This window comes from Betta splendens, chromosome 1 (genome assembly GCF_900634795.4).
Source record: "Betta splendens chromosome 1, fBetSpl5.4, whole genome shotgun sequence".
In the NCBI taxonomy this organism is placed as follows: Eukaryota; Metazoa; Chordata; class Actinopteri; order Anabantiformes; family Osphronemidae; genus Betta; species Betta splendens.
The window spans coordinates 7,918,496-7,932,688 of record NC_040881.3 but is presented as its reverse complement, the minus strand read 5'-3'; the positions used below and the strand labels follow the sequence as shown (position 1 = coordinate 7,932,688).

The following is a 14,193-nucleotide window of genomic DNA, read 5'->3' as shown; positions in this document are numbered from 1 at the left end:
TTTTTTACCGGAGGTTCCGGTGAGTTCTCACAGGGGACAATGACACCTGCTGCGAGAAGCGAGTTAAAAAAAAGAGATACCTTCAACTGCTTCTGGTTTCAGCGGATATTGTGGTTTGCATGGGCGATAGTCAGACTTCGGCGTGATGACCACAGGTTCCCATTGCTATTAACCCAACATCATACTTATGTGCTGCCCACAGCGCAGAGGGCACTTGCTGGATGTTGCTGCAGTGCATCTGTGGAAAGTAAAAGAGTTGCAGGCGCGGTGATGACGTCATCTACCAGAAAAGCTGAATTTTCATATTTCAAATAAATGCCTTCTTCGGAGACCAGCAAACGTGTGTCAGTAGGGTAAGTTGCGAGAAAGCGTTCTTCATTGTGGTGTGCGTGCATGTCTGTGCAGCTCTGCCAGCTGACAGAGGTCAGAGGACACACCCAACGTAGGGGCGGTGAACCTCAGTTAAGTCTGCAGGCCGCTGAGGATGTGGTTGCACAGATGGATTTCCCAGGAGCTAGCCCTACTTTCTGCTTCCTTCTTCCACATCTCCAAACACTTTCTGTTATCCTCAATGTATTCTAACATTTTGCGCTTTATGTTTTCCTTTTTCTTTATTTCAACTTCCTTCTCTTCCAGCTTGTCTCTAACTCTTCAACATTGGTGCAGCTCAAACTTCCACCTTTTGGGAAGCCGTACTTACTGTAGAAACCCACTCATTTACGCATTTCACACTGGCTCGACCATATTTTCTTGTCATGACTTTTGTTATTGGACCATCAGGAAGAGTTTGCTTAGTCCCCATCCTCTCTGGTGGTTACTCTCAAACCACTTGGTGGTTCCGCAGTGAAGTATACACTTTCTCAGTAATTTGCTTCAAGAACGTCTTTGTGAAGGGAATCGTCCTCCGCCCTAGTACGATTGCCTTAACCTGCTTCACTCTACCTTTGCTCTACCTGGCTCAGCCCTCGAATAGAGAAGCTTGCTGGGGACCACCATCCACCCCAGACTAGGAAGCCCCACTCCCTAGATTTTCGGCCTCACAAATCTTCCTTCCGGTCTTTTTCTAATGAAATCAAAAACTGTTTATTTTGCATATTTTAGTTAAATCCCTTAAATCATTAAATTTTTTAATTTATTTTGAATTTCTCTCATCGAGTGTCAGAAGTACTGTTCTTTGGATCCCAGCAGTGAAGGTCCTTCAACGAAGCGACCAGTCCCCTCTTCTCTGAAGCAGGAGGTTAAGGCTGATCTGAATTAGTTTCAGTCAGGACCTTTAAATGTACTTTTCATTCATTCTAAGCAATGCAAGTGTGAGACATGTAAAACACATTAGCACTTAACAATGTGGAAGACATTGGCTGAAGCTGTTCACCAAAAAGTAATTCATATCACTAACCTTTATTTTTCAGTTAAGAGGTGGACGATGCCCCATCACCAAGCCTTTTTTGCACGGCTTATAAATCAACGTGGTTCCACTTCCCTTTTACTGTTACTAGATGTTTACAATAATCACACTCATCACTATATGTAGCCTTGTGTTGTTTAAATGATTTCATCTGCCCGCCTCCACTCAGTTTTCTGTTTAAAGGCATGTGTCAGGTTTATGTTCACGGTTTATAATAACACCTTTTTTCAAGACAAGGCTGAACAGAAAGACCAAGCTGAGCTGGTTGCTGGATGTCATGGATAGATTATATGGTAATGTAAATGAAGGTCATCACAGCAACTGGATAGATGAAACTATCTATGCAAATGATATCGGACATGTTGTGGAGTCAGACAATATTTTATACACACTCGCAGGTAAGTAATTCACTCAAATGCACGACAAAGTAAGTAGAATAAGACCCTGATTGTCACTGCGTGAGGGAGTAAAATGACAGCAATAGAAACATCCTTTAACATCGATTCATTATTTCAACCAATGTTCTTGACCAAATAAACAAAACTAACTTGTCCCTAATCCTAATTTATTGAAAACATAAACCAACTAACTTTTTTAATTTCAGGTCATGCAGGACTTAAAGTGAATACGAAGCGTTCCTGCAGAGCTGCTGCACTGTTTCTGGGTCTGCTTTGTCTTCTCCTCCTCGCTGGACTCGTAGCTCTGGTTTTCCTGTGTAAGAAATTAGTTTGCATTTTAGTAGAAGACTAGCTGTGACAGCGTTTACAGAGTCTTTTTGTTTTTTATGCCAAACAGACACCCGAGACAATTCTAACTGGGAAATGGAGAGGGTCCATCTACAGACCCGTCTGGCTGAGGAAAAACACCAATTAAACAAAACACTCGGTATTTGTTTTAAAATTTCTGCAACTTGAATTAATCTTAAAATTGGAAATTGCTGCAGAGTGAATGACTAATTATTGATAATGGGATAGAAAGATTCTGAGAAAAGGGTGTAAGATTGTCAATCAGTGCAAGAGTTTTAGATGAATGATGCAGTGAATCAACACCAGCATCACCACTTGTTTGTTGAATGATATGTACAATTATCCTTACATACTAATATGATATTTTTTTAAATTATAGTTATAATTCATTTTACAAAGAGATATGAAAACTGTTTGGACACATGTCTATACTGTAAGACAAGACACTGTAGTCAATAATGTACATTACATCACATTGCACTGAAATAAAGTGGAAAGAGTCTTGTTTTGATTCAGCAGCAGTGTTGAAGTCTACAGTATATGTCAAATTAACATTAGGCTTTAATAGTGTGAATGAAAAAATTAAGTTTTCCAATAATAAATGTTAGTAACTGTTTATTTTAACCAGCTCTGCAGTCCCAGGAAAACTGGATATATTTCAGAAGTAGTTTTTACTACATTTCTTCAACAAGGAAACCCTGGAATGAAAGTAGAAGGGACTGCAGACAGAAAGACGCCGACCTGGTGATTATCAACAACGACGAAGAGCAGGTCTGTGACTCACTGATGCCACAAACTGTAAAGAACAGCATATTGATAAATCTTTCTTCCTCTGATGATTAGGAATTTGTCAGAAGATGGAAAACCCGCATGTGGATTGGACTCTCAGACACTGAGAAGGAAGGGACATGGACATGGGTGGATGGGAGTCCGCTGGGCAGCCAAAGGTTGGCAAACAATATTATTTAACTTAACGTAACACTTACTGTAATCAGTCAATTTTCTCAGCTGCATTATCTGTTATTTAAAACCTGTCTAAAGTTAGGCCAGCGTTTCAGGTCTGATGACGTGACATCTGACACACTATAGGTTTTATAAGAGGAGGTAAGCGTCTCAAACATTATACTATAGGTTATTATTATGCAGCTTTCTCTCTGTTAATGTTGTGAACTGTTTCAGCATTGTTGGTGTAAACAAATATAAATATATTTAAATGATGTAATTACATTACACATATTTATTCCTAGCTTTTAATCTGTCTACTTCAAGCAGGTTGTTGTATATTTTCTTTTTGTTTTGCCTTTTCTTTCAGGTACTGGGCAAAATCCGAGCCAAACGATGCCAAAGGAGTTGAAGACTGTGCAGAAATACATAGTTATGATGAACAGCAAAGCTGGAATGATGCACCATGTCAAAATGAAAAAGACTGGATCTGTGAAAGACGTGTCAAATAGGGATGAACGATTGTTCAATATAATCACATTAAACTGTAGCTTTGATACAGTTATGGCCATACACAATACTAAATGTTCAATTGCAAGCTACAATCATTTCTTATTTGATGCTGTAATACTTAAAATGCTATAAGTATTAAGCTAAGCAGATGCAATAAATTCTTGAATGCAAACAACATACAGTATTCTACAAGTAATGTATTTTACATTTTAAGGCTTCATTTCATGAAGCGAGTGTTCATTATAGTTTGATATTGTTAAAAATATTGATGTTATGGAAATGAAGTAACTGGAAATAGACACACTTAGCTCACAAACACCTCAGAGTTTGGCTCTCTGAATAATGGATGTAAAATAAGAAGCCCTGATGAGAAGTGATCAGTGTATGTACAGTAGTGTCAGTGGAGGAACAAGAAGAACGGAAAGAGCCAGAAACTGACCTGCGGTTTCCATCAGCATTGACGTCCACTTGTGAAAGTGGCTTGCTGTGGTTATAAAACCTACAAGGAGGACAGCAAAGATCACATGCAAAATAAATACATATGTACATTTTACTTACAGCCTGTCACTATTTCTGTCACTTTGTCACCATTTAAAACCACCATTCAGTGAATGTTTGATGGACTGTGACCAGAACTCCTCTGGCCCCTCTACAACAGCAACAGCTAATGTATTTAATGCTTTTCCCAAATCAGCAACTCTAGAGCAACCAGTTTCCTAAACACATGAAAAATCATTATAAAGCACAAAAGAAAGCTTCACATTTTACAGTCATCAACTAGAAATGTTGAGCAAAAGAATGCAAAGAAAGCAAAAGAAAGTAGGGGCCACATCCAAACACACATGCTGACATACAACCTAAACTACTGAAGTTGCTAAACATAATGCATTGATGACAGGAAGCTGTTAGCATTCACCCCTATTTTACATAAAAGCTGAAATAGTCTGCTTTCATGAAAAAGAGGAAACTGGTAAGTGATAAGCAGTGTAACCTAAATACTTAAATGACATCTGCTTTTCACCAACCACCCATTTCCTGTTAAAACATGTGTGAATGTTCTGACTCTTTACTAATAAAAAGGTATTTTCACAGAAGGTTATGAGCAAGCTGAGCTGACAGCAACACTGACCACAATGGATGAACAGGATATCTATGCCAATGTCGAGGGACCATCAGGACTTCATGTCAAGTGGAGGAGAGTGAAGAGTTCAGACAATATTTATCAAAATGAAGACGCATGTTGCTCTGTGGAGACCGACAGAACTGGGCCTGCGCTGTCAGGTAACGTACATACCTGTATGCAAATAAAGCACGGATGCGCACATTAAAGTGAAGAAAGTAGTAAAAGACTAATATTTATTAATACAAGTCATTTTTCTACTTTTATTGCAATTTCATAGATCCTTTTTCCGTAATTTGTCATATTTGATATATACTATACTTAAATTGTCATTTTCTACTGTACTGCTTACTATCATACTGTACATGTATGCAGTTCTTCCACCAGCTGACTACAGTATGTGGACCTAACCTAAGTAGAGTGAACTACTGATATTGGGGAAATAATTGATCCAATCTGAACTTTGACACTGAGTGTGAGGGTCCCGTGTGTTAGAAACCATATTTTACTAAACCAAGGTTAAACCCAAATGCAGAGGTCAGTGTTGAGCAGTTGAGTCGCATGTAACAGTTAGGTTATAGGTATAGTTAGTTAATAGTTAGTTTTTAATATGAGTAGAGAAGGGCAAAGAAGAAAATACAAACACTGGTTGACATAAGGCCTGAAACCGAAAATTACTGGAAAAGTAAACTAAACTAAAACATAAGAACTGAAAATCACTACACAACGAAGGAGGAGAGGATAAACTCTGTCAGACTATAATATAGGACACAAACTGAAAATATCAAAGCTAGACGTCTGGGGTACGGCTGACTATAGCGATGTCCAGCTCGAGACCTCCCACTCGACTCAGCATCGATCTTTTGAAGCGGAAGTGTCGTCAAGCCGAATCTCGAGCGCGATCTACGTCATGTGACCAATGCGAGCGAGAGGTGTCATGTTATGGAAAAATAAAATAAATAAAAGTCTTTGATTTAACTAGTTGACAATCATGTCTCCTCAATGTAGTAATAAACAGACTTGTAGAAGCACCAAACACGGCTCTAATAACATCTGACTATCAAACATATTAAACCATATCAAGGCTACTTATATATTATTATTAGCAGCTCACCTGCTTGTGGGTTTAAATACCCGGTTTGAAAATTAAGAAAACAAGACTTGGCTTCACTTAAAACATTGTTTATTAGCACAGTACATTTGTTTCTACGGTATATTTAACACATACATTTAGTTATTCTGTATAATCATATATGTAGTAATTTTTCTCTAACTTTATTTATTAAGCACCCTTCTTTATATTAAAGAATGGTCTGTATGGTCTCGTCTGCCGGGAAAAGTGGATATTTTATAGAGGAAGTTGTACGTCAGAGCGAAAAATACTGTCCACTAGGGAATTAAATGAGTCCTATGAATATAGCTGTTAATTTGATAGTTACTTACCTCTGTGTGTCTCCCTGATCAGCCATTATATACTGGATCCTGAAGGTCAGTTTGCCTTTTCAGTTAAAGTTATATTGCTTAGTTAAATATGTATGAATTTGCCTTGTTGACCTCAGTTATGGGCCCTGAAAAATCTTTAATGTTCTTCTGTTCCAATTTTCTTAAAACCATTTTTCTGGGTGGAAATCCACTTATTACCTGTCTGCTTTGTTCCTCACATGGTCAAATTGTTGCCAAAAGCATTTTCAATGAAAGGAAAGTGCTACAACATGAGAGTTGATACCTGTGAAGGGAGGTAACCCAGTGGTACAGGATAGTAAATAGTTGATTCCCATCTCAGGAAAGGGATTTCCTCGAATGTCTGCAAAAGACAAGCTCCAAACCTTAAGACATATGCATCCAGCTACACATAGAATAGACAGTCAGAGAGCAGAAGATTAATAAAGACATACTATAAACACATCACAAATCCTATCATCTGATTTTAGCTCTTCAGGAAAGCAACACAGTAAGAAACTGTTCCTACAGAGCCTCCACAGTTTTTCTGGGTGTGCTGTGTCTCCTCCTGCTGGTTGGACTCATAACTGTGTTTGTTTTATGTAAGTACCCTATTAGCAAACTGATAAACCAGTGGGTGGTGCTGGTTAACAATGGTTGTTTTGCTGTTGATGTGCCAACAGACAATGAGAGAAGCTCAAAGTGTTAAATGAAAAGGATCCAGTTACAGACCAATTACAACAACCTGACTAAAGAACAAGACCAGTTTCATAAACAAATAGAAGAAATTACCACAGAACTTCAAAGGATGCTTGAGGGTAAGTATTTATTTCTTTATTCGTGCTGCGCATGTTTTGTTTTCAGCCTCAGCCACTACTGGAACTACATAAACTGAAAATGGTTACAAAACAACTTGAAAAACAAATATATGAACAAATTCAATTAGTCATTTCACAGTGGACAACAAAATACAAAACACTGAACTCAGTGTGAACCAGTACAGTGTAATTGTAACCTGTTGCCACAGTTTGAAAAATAAATGTCTGTCAAGGATTTAATAAATCAAAGCATTTCTTCATCTGGATCCAATTCTGTTTTGTATTTTGTTGTTTACCGTGTTATGACTGATTGGACGTTCATATACTTGGTTGCGAGTTGTATTGTTTGAAGGCAAAATTAGCTGTTGCTGCATATTTCAAGTGTTTCTACACAGTTAGAGTCATTTTGATATTATATGCTGGGAAATAACAACACAGACCTGTCACTTTTTTATACAAGGTCGGTCTTATCAAGCTAGTTTCTAATAATTAAAGATAAATAGTTACTATAACTAAATCAATTGATTTTCTTTTTGCTTGAATGACATTAGTGTTAACGGTTTTGCAAAAGGTTGGACATCAGTAATCAGGACAATTCCCCACGCCTGTGCCTTCCCTTCTGCTTCCCTTTATAGCCTGCTGCTCTGTGGAGAGTTGCTGTTTTCGGTCACGGTCTGGTCCTGTAGGAAGTTGCTGCTGTTGTTAGCCACATGCTACATGCAGAGAGTCATAAAATGTATGCTTCAAGCCAAGTTCTAAGTTCAGGCAGAACCTGTGAGCAGTTCTGTTGTCCAGGAACCATGTCTTGTTCTCTTGTTGGTCACACTGCGTACCACATGTTAGATGTGCAGAGTCAGGTCACGTTAGCGTGTGGCTCTGCGTGCTTTGGTAAAATTAATTAAGAGACGCAAAAAAGTCGTGGCTCCTACTGTTTTCGCTTCCGTGGAAACGGGTCCAAATGACACTGTGTTAAAAGTTGCTGACCTCTGTTCCAAGGTTAGCCAGTTTACAGTCCTTTGGACCGTTACATGTTTTCCTGGCTACTTTATTGTTTCCTTCCTTGTGCCATAGATTAATTTGCTCCTTTTGTTGCTCACGTTAGTTTAACCTTTATTTGGTTTGAGTTTTTTAATTATTTTACTTGACTTTTTACCAGCAGCTCTGTCACACTCTGACTTGGGTCCCACAGTCCTACCGTTGACTTCCACAGACACTTTGTGGTCCTAGTTTTATTTATTTTTTTATTTATTTATTTTTTTTAAATGAGGCAAAGCAACATAGAAAAACTTTAATTTATCAATTACCAATGAGCATTGTAACAAAACCATAGGATACTGTAACTGTGGAAAATTAAATTCCTAAGACTGAATGTGTATTGAGGCTTTTAGTAGTTAAGGTTACATTTTCATTGAGAACCCAAATGTGTCCTGGAGATTTTACACTTTTACACAAACAAACAACATATGCAGTTTTGCAAGTTCAGATTTAAAAAAAACATTGTAATTTATGCTGCGGCTTTTGTTCTTTGGCTTTGATAGCCAAAACTCTTCTTGCTGAATTTGTCACTACAGGAAAGCATGTTTGTTTGATTTATTACTTTTAGTTCAAAATAACTACTGTACTAACCAATAATTTGTGTTTTTTAAAAATTTGAAACAGCTCTACATTCTCAAGAATGGAAGTATTTTAGTCATAGTTTATATTACTTTTCATCAACGATGAAATCCTGTCAAAGTAGAAACGACTGCCTGCAGAAAGAGTCGGACCTGGTGATTATCAACAGTCCTGAGGAGCAGGTGTGTGTTCAGATGAACAGTCAGTAATGTTGACTGTAATGCTAATATATATCAAATTAATTATTAAATGATAAAAACCTAATTTAAACATTTTGACTGATGTATTTGAGTGGCTTGTCTTTTTAATGGATGCATACAGGAGGTGTTAAGGAGGGTTCCTTTGTGTTTCAGGTATTGGGTAAAATCTGAACCAAACAATGAAGGAAATGAAGACTGTGGAGAAATAAGAAAATTTGATTCACAAAACAGCTGGAATGATGTAATGTGTAACCTTAAAAACCACTGGATCTGTGAAACAAAACTCAGCAGCCATTTAAAACTCACCGGACAAAAATAAAGGATGTTTTGTGTTTTGTGCATAAAAAAAATAAATTACATCAAACTACTGATTTTGAACAAATTGGCTCATGACCAGCTTTATATTTACTTATACCTTAGGCAAGCTAACAAACGCCACAGCTAAGTGGTTAGCTACAAACTGCAGGCCAATTAAAGTTAGAAGATGTCGGTCTGAGGAACGTTAATAGAATCAAAACGAATGACGGCACTTGTGAGCCTCCACCATGACGCACCATCACAGGAAGAATGCACGAGTTGTATGAAAAGGAGAGGACTATAAAATCAGCCTTCAAAAATGAGGAAATGAAACATAATGATGTCATGTGAACATTTGGCTTAATAATAACACTTTCTGTTCAGAGAGGGCTCAAACTGAGCTGACAGTATCGCTGATCAATATGGATGAGGAGGAAATCCATGCTAATGTGGAGAAACCATTAGGTGCTCAGCTATATTGGAAGAGAGGACAAAGTGGTTCAGGAAATATTTATTTAAATGAAGATACTGGTCATGTGGAGCCCTACAATACGCTCTCAGGTAAACTTTTAATCAAAAACATCTTAAATGTAGAGAGCACATAAAAAACAGGACAGTGACAACTGGTTCATGCAAATATGGAGTAGAAATAGCTAATAGATCTAATATTTACAGTGAAGAATACACTTTATAAAAATATAGTCTAAGTAACTAAGGACAAAGACTTGGAATGTTCTTTTATAAAATTCTCTACGGTTGCATTGTTCGGTTCTAATTTCAGACCTTGAGGAAAGTAATACAGTTAAGAAGCGTCCTTGCATCGCTACAGCACTGATCCTGAGTCTGCTGTGTGTTATCCTTCTTACTGGAGTCGTGATTCTGGTTTTCGTTTGTAAGCACATAATTATATACTATTAACAGAAACAAAAAACAGAACTATATAATAAAACAGTGTTTGTTTGCTGTTTATGTGCCAAACACAGACACCAAAGACAACTCAAACTGGGAACTTAAGATGTTGCGGTTACAGACCAGTTACAACAACCTGACTGAAAAACAACATCAGTTACAGATCAGTTACAACAACCTGGCTGAAGAAAAACATTACTTACAGACCAGTTACAACAACCTGGCTGAAGAAAACCATCAGTTAAAGACCAGTTATGTTAACTTGACCGAAGAAAAAGCCCAACTAAAAAAAAAACTTGAAGATGCCACTCCAGACCTTCGAAGAAAGCTTCAAGGTAAATACTTATTACTTGTGGGATAATGATAATTATTCAATTAAGTTTTTAAGTTTTTAATTCTGGCATAAATAATGTATTTGCAAAAATTTTGATGTGAATGTTACCATTTTAACCTTTATTGCACATACAGTAGATTTTGCTTCATAAAATTTTACATTGTTTGCCAAATAGTTTCAGACTAAAAAACTAAATTTTTCTTTCTATTTTCTTTCTTAAAAAAAGCTCTACGTTGGACGTATTTTGCGGGTAAATACTATTATATTTCATCAATGAAGCAAACATGGCAGGACAGCAGAAATGACTGCTTACAGAGAGGTGCAGACCTGGTGATTATCAACAGCCCTGAAGAGCAGGTCTGTGTCCACGAGGTACACAACGGCATGAAAGCTGATGTCTATGTATGCTGATGATACATGTTTCTTTTATGTCAATAAGGAATTCATAAGAAGTAGGAAGAGTCCAACCTGGATTGGACTGACAGATGCAGAGAAAGAGAGGACATGGAAGTGGGTGGATGGGACTCTGCTGGGGAACCTAAGGTTGATATATTTATGTTTTCTATTCATATGGTACATAAGTGTGGTCACTCATTGTCCTCAGTTAGTGGCAGTAAACGAGCAGCTAACTGAACTATCGCTCAGTCTACATGAATAGTGTAACAGAAGAGTTTTAACATTTAGCTCTGATTAGACAACACAACAAGTAGTTTTATATACTGTATGATGAAAAAGTAAAGACATAAAAAAAGGTAATAACAGTTAGTGTAAATATAACATGAGTTTTTATCAAGATCAGAATCAGAATTTCACTGATGCACAAATATATTTTACATTCTATTTATTTGTTTTGTTCTGTTTTTGGATTCTAGGTACTGGGCAAAATCTGAACCCAATAATGCAAATGGATTTGAGAACTGTGCAGAAATCAGTGATTCCAATTTGGAAAAAAGCTGGAATGACGTGCCATGTGACTATAAAATCTACTGGATCTGTGAAGTACAACTCATCTGAATAAAATCATTTCATAGTTTAACTTCAGTTAGAAAAAAATATATCTTTAATGCTTGTGGTAAACTTACAAATGATTGTTTTTAAGCAAAGGTTTCTGAACTATTTCTACTGAGAAAATATTTTAAAAGTTATTAAAGAATATGTATTGTAATGAAATGATTTAAATATGTGTTACAGAGATTTTGAATTCCTTTTTACTTCTTAAAAAATAAAGTGACACAATCAGTTTACTTGCAACAAGTGAGTAGTTTACAGCAAAGGCTACTTAAAGGCAACAAAGGCAAAGTACAGTTCATTTTATAGTTAGCTTCCACCCGACAGTTGTGGTGGAAATTTCCCATAAAGAGGCAGATGAGAGAGTTGTATTTGTGTGATTTATTATAAAAATTAAGGAAAATAAAAATAATGGGAATGCAAATCAAAAACATGGATGTTGATCGTGCACATCAACAAACCAAAAACCAGCTGGGGAGATCAGTGCACACACCACGAAGGTGTGATGCAAAGAGCCCACAATCCTCAAGTTGCTTCTGCCTTTTAACCCCTTTCTCTGGCTCTGGTGGAATGTCTCTCTGCAGCAATGGAATTGTTTGCGCCACCTTATCTCGCTGTGAGTGAGAATGTCTGCTTTCTCACTTCTGCATCATCGTGTCTTGTTATCCAAAGGAAGGAACATCGAGCTTCCAAAACAAGATGCATTCGCTTTAACAGCCTTGGGTCTGGTGGGGAGTCAGATAGGAAGGAGCCAGAGTCCGGGTGTAAAAGACAAACATATATCATAAATTATTAGTCAGTGAAATAGAACATCAGATGTTTAGACTTGATGTACGACAGGGCACAAGAGATTAATTGTTTGTGTAAGAATGTTCAGTTCAGTATTGCACCTAACCAGCACATGACGACTGTGTTGGATGAGAAATAGCACAAAGGCACAATTTTTCCATTACAACAGTACATGAGAAAATACCTTCTGCACATATCACATGCCATCACAGATGAAAATGCTACATACAGGTGCGCCATGTTCTCCCTAAACAGCAGGGAGGAGGCCTTAAACGCGAAACAAAGAGCTCCTGGCTGGTCAGTATGTATATATTGTTGGTCCCTTCAGCTGCCTTTTGCTGTCCATTCAGTTTTTGCCCTCTCTGTTATTACTGGTTGATGTGTTATTGTCATTAGTTTTATCTTTGCCTTGATTTGTATTTAGTCCTGGTTTGGGTTCCGTCCTTTGTCAAGTTGTTATGGTTGTTACTCACGTAACACTGTCTGTCAAGGTCCTGTCTGTCATAGTTGTGTTTTCACGTTTTATGCTTGTGTTGGTTGTATTTTGTATGTCTTGTCATGTGCTAACTGGGTATTTTGTAGACTTCTTCCTGCTTAGAAGTCATTTTTAGCAGCAGCAGTTATGTTCTTAGTATTATCCTGTCCTGTGATTTTCATACCACTAACTTTCTGTTTCCAATTAAGTAAGGAAAGGATTCAGTGACTGTGTTTTTCCCTCAGATTGGCTCTACAACATGGTTCCACTTCCCTGTTATTGTTACTGGATGTTAATATTCAAAAAATTCCCAGGACAGACTGAACAAAATCTCTCACTGAAGAAACCTCAACTAACTGGACTCAGGGCCCTGCTCAACTTGGAGCCAGTAGCCTACTGTAACTACACTGAACCCATCACTGGGGACGACTGAACACAGTAGACCCAGGTTACTTGGCCACTCAAGTGGCTGGACTAAGGTACTCGAAGGAAGAACCCAAATGCAAGACCCACTCAAACTTATACATTCAATATCTTAATACACAGATAAACAGATGATTTCAAAAGAAGCTAAATTTGCGGTTAATGCAGGACATGAACACAACACTAAAGCACAACAGACACAGACTCCGAACATTTATTCACAGAGACGCAACCTGAAATGAAGAAGCTTCAGTAACCGAAACAATGGACCAACAGCCAGAGACATGAGGGAGGGGCTGTATTTACTGTATTATATATATATTATGCAACAATGTGTTTAATACAGTAAACATGCTTGTTAATATTTGTTATTTAATCATCTTTTCTATATTGGTAATGTTTTTAATTTCTTAAATGATTTTGACATTGCACTCAAGGTCTCTGTATTTACAAAACATACAAACAAACAAAATGTAGGGTAATTAGGATAGTTCAGGGTAGTACTGTATGCACAGTCAACAACAACTAGCCATGGTTCACACCAGACTTAAGGAAGCTGCACCAGGCCAAGGAAGAAGCCTATTAACAAACGATCCTGTGGCAGTCTGGAGAGGCCTGCAGCACATCACCAGCTACAGAAAGCCATCTCCACACGCTGAGGCTAGCAAATGTCTGGTAGACGACCTTAATAAGTTCTGGTGCCGGTTTGACAGGAACCACAACACACCTCCTGGCCACACAAAAGGCTCAACTACACCCCCCAGCACTGAAGGTTTGTGAAGGAGATGTCTCTCTCCTTCATCAAATGCAGGAAACCAGAAAGGCTCCTGGACAGTGTGACCCCAACCCGTCTGAGAGTCTGTGCTGACCAGCTGGCGCCAATCTTCACCCTGATCTACAACCGTTCTCTGCAGCTGTCTACAGTGCCCAACTACTTTAGACGGTCCGCCATTGTGCCCCTCCCTAAGAAGTCAACCATCACCAGCCTGTGGTAAAGAAGATGTTTGAGAAGCTGGTGCTGAGGCATCTGAAAGACATCACAGACCCCCTGGAATAGTCCACCTTAAAATGACCCAGCTCACCGTCCCCAATCCCATGTGCCAGTGGATCAGGAGCTTCCTGACTGACAGGAGGCAGCAGGTGAGGCTGGGCAGCATCAC

General features: G+C 38.1%; 2 protein-coding genes across 4 annotated transcripts; both read left to right on the top strand.

Moving 5' to 3' along the window:
• Positions 1 to 1,345: 1,345 nt before the first annotated feature.
• On the top strand, positions 1,346 to 3,600 carry LOC114863149 (CD209 antigen-like protein D). Its single transcript, XM_055509542.1, has 7 exons — positions 1,346 to 1,803; positions 2,010 to 2,120; positions 2,201 to 2,290; positions 2,780 to 2,922; positions 2,995 to 3,098; positions 3,193 to 3,255; positions 3,464 to 3,600. The coding sequence occupies exons 1-6, from the start codon at positions 1,683 to 1,685 to the stop codon at positions 3,194 to 3,196; spliced, it is 573 nt and encodes a 190-aa protein (XP_055365517.1). The 5' UTR covers positions 1,346 to 1,682; the 3' UTR covers positions 3,197 to 3,255; positions 3,464 to 3,600.
• An 8-nt stretch (positions 3,601 to 3,608) lies between these two features.
• On the top strand, positions 3,609 to 13,082 carry LOC114863074 (CD209 antigen-like protein A). Of its 3 annotated transcripts, none has more exons than XM_029163927.3 (9): positions 3,609 to 4,887; positions 6,850 to 6,984; positions 8,644 to 8,780; positions 8,952 to 9,656; positions 9,877 to 9,987; positions 10,079 to 10,339; positions 10,565 to 10,668; positions 10,778 to 10,881; positions 11,211 to 13,082. In XM_029163927.3, the coding sequence occupies exons 4-9, from the start codon at positions 9,518 to 9,520 to the stop codon at positions 11,350 to 11,352; spliced, it is 861 nt and encodes a 286-aa protein (XP_029019760.1). In that variant the 5' UTR covers positions 3,609 to 4,887; positions 6,850 to 6,984; positions 8,644 to 8,780; positions 8,952 to 9,517; the 3' UTR covers positions 11,353 to 13,082. The 3 variants fall into 3 exon arrangements, with proteins under 3 accessions (XP_029019760.1, XP_029019742.1, XP_055365490.1); XM_029163909.3 differs by having other exon boundaries at positions 10,565 to 10,695; positions 11,211 to 13,078; XM_055509515.1 differs by lacking the exon at positions 9,877 to 9,987 and having other exon boundaries at positions 10,565 to 10,695.
• Positions 13,083 to 14,193: the final 1,111 nt, after the last annotated feature.

Excerpts from the sequence above, each read along its gene's own strand:
- LOC114863074 (XM_029163909.3), top strand. The coding sequence starts at position 9,518 with ATGGATGAGGAGGAAATCCATGCTAATGTGGAGAAACCATTAGGTGCT. Across the intron at positions 9,657-9,876 it reads GCCCTACAATACGCTCTCAG|ACCTTGAGGAAAGTAATACA; the intron begins GTAAACTTTTAA and ends TTCTAATTTCAG. Across the intron at positions 9,988-10,078 it reads CGTGATTCTGGTTTTCGTTT|ACACCAAAGACAACTCAAAC; the intron begins GTAAGCACATAA and ends TGCCAAACACAG.
- LOC114863149 (XM_055509542.1), top strand. The coding sequence starts at position 1,683 with ATGGATAGATTATATGGTAATGTAAATGAAGGTCATCACAGCAACTGG. Across the intron at positions 1,804-2,009 it reads TATTTTATACACACTCGCAG|GTCATGCAGGACTTAAAGTG; the intron begins GTAAGTAATTCA and ends TTTTAATTTCAG. Across the intron at positions 2,923-2,994 it reads TCAACAACGACGAAGAGCAG|GAATTTGTCAGAAGATGGAA; the intron begins GTCTGTGACTCA and ends TCTGATGATTAG.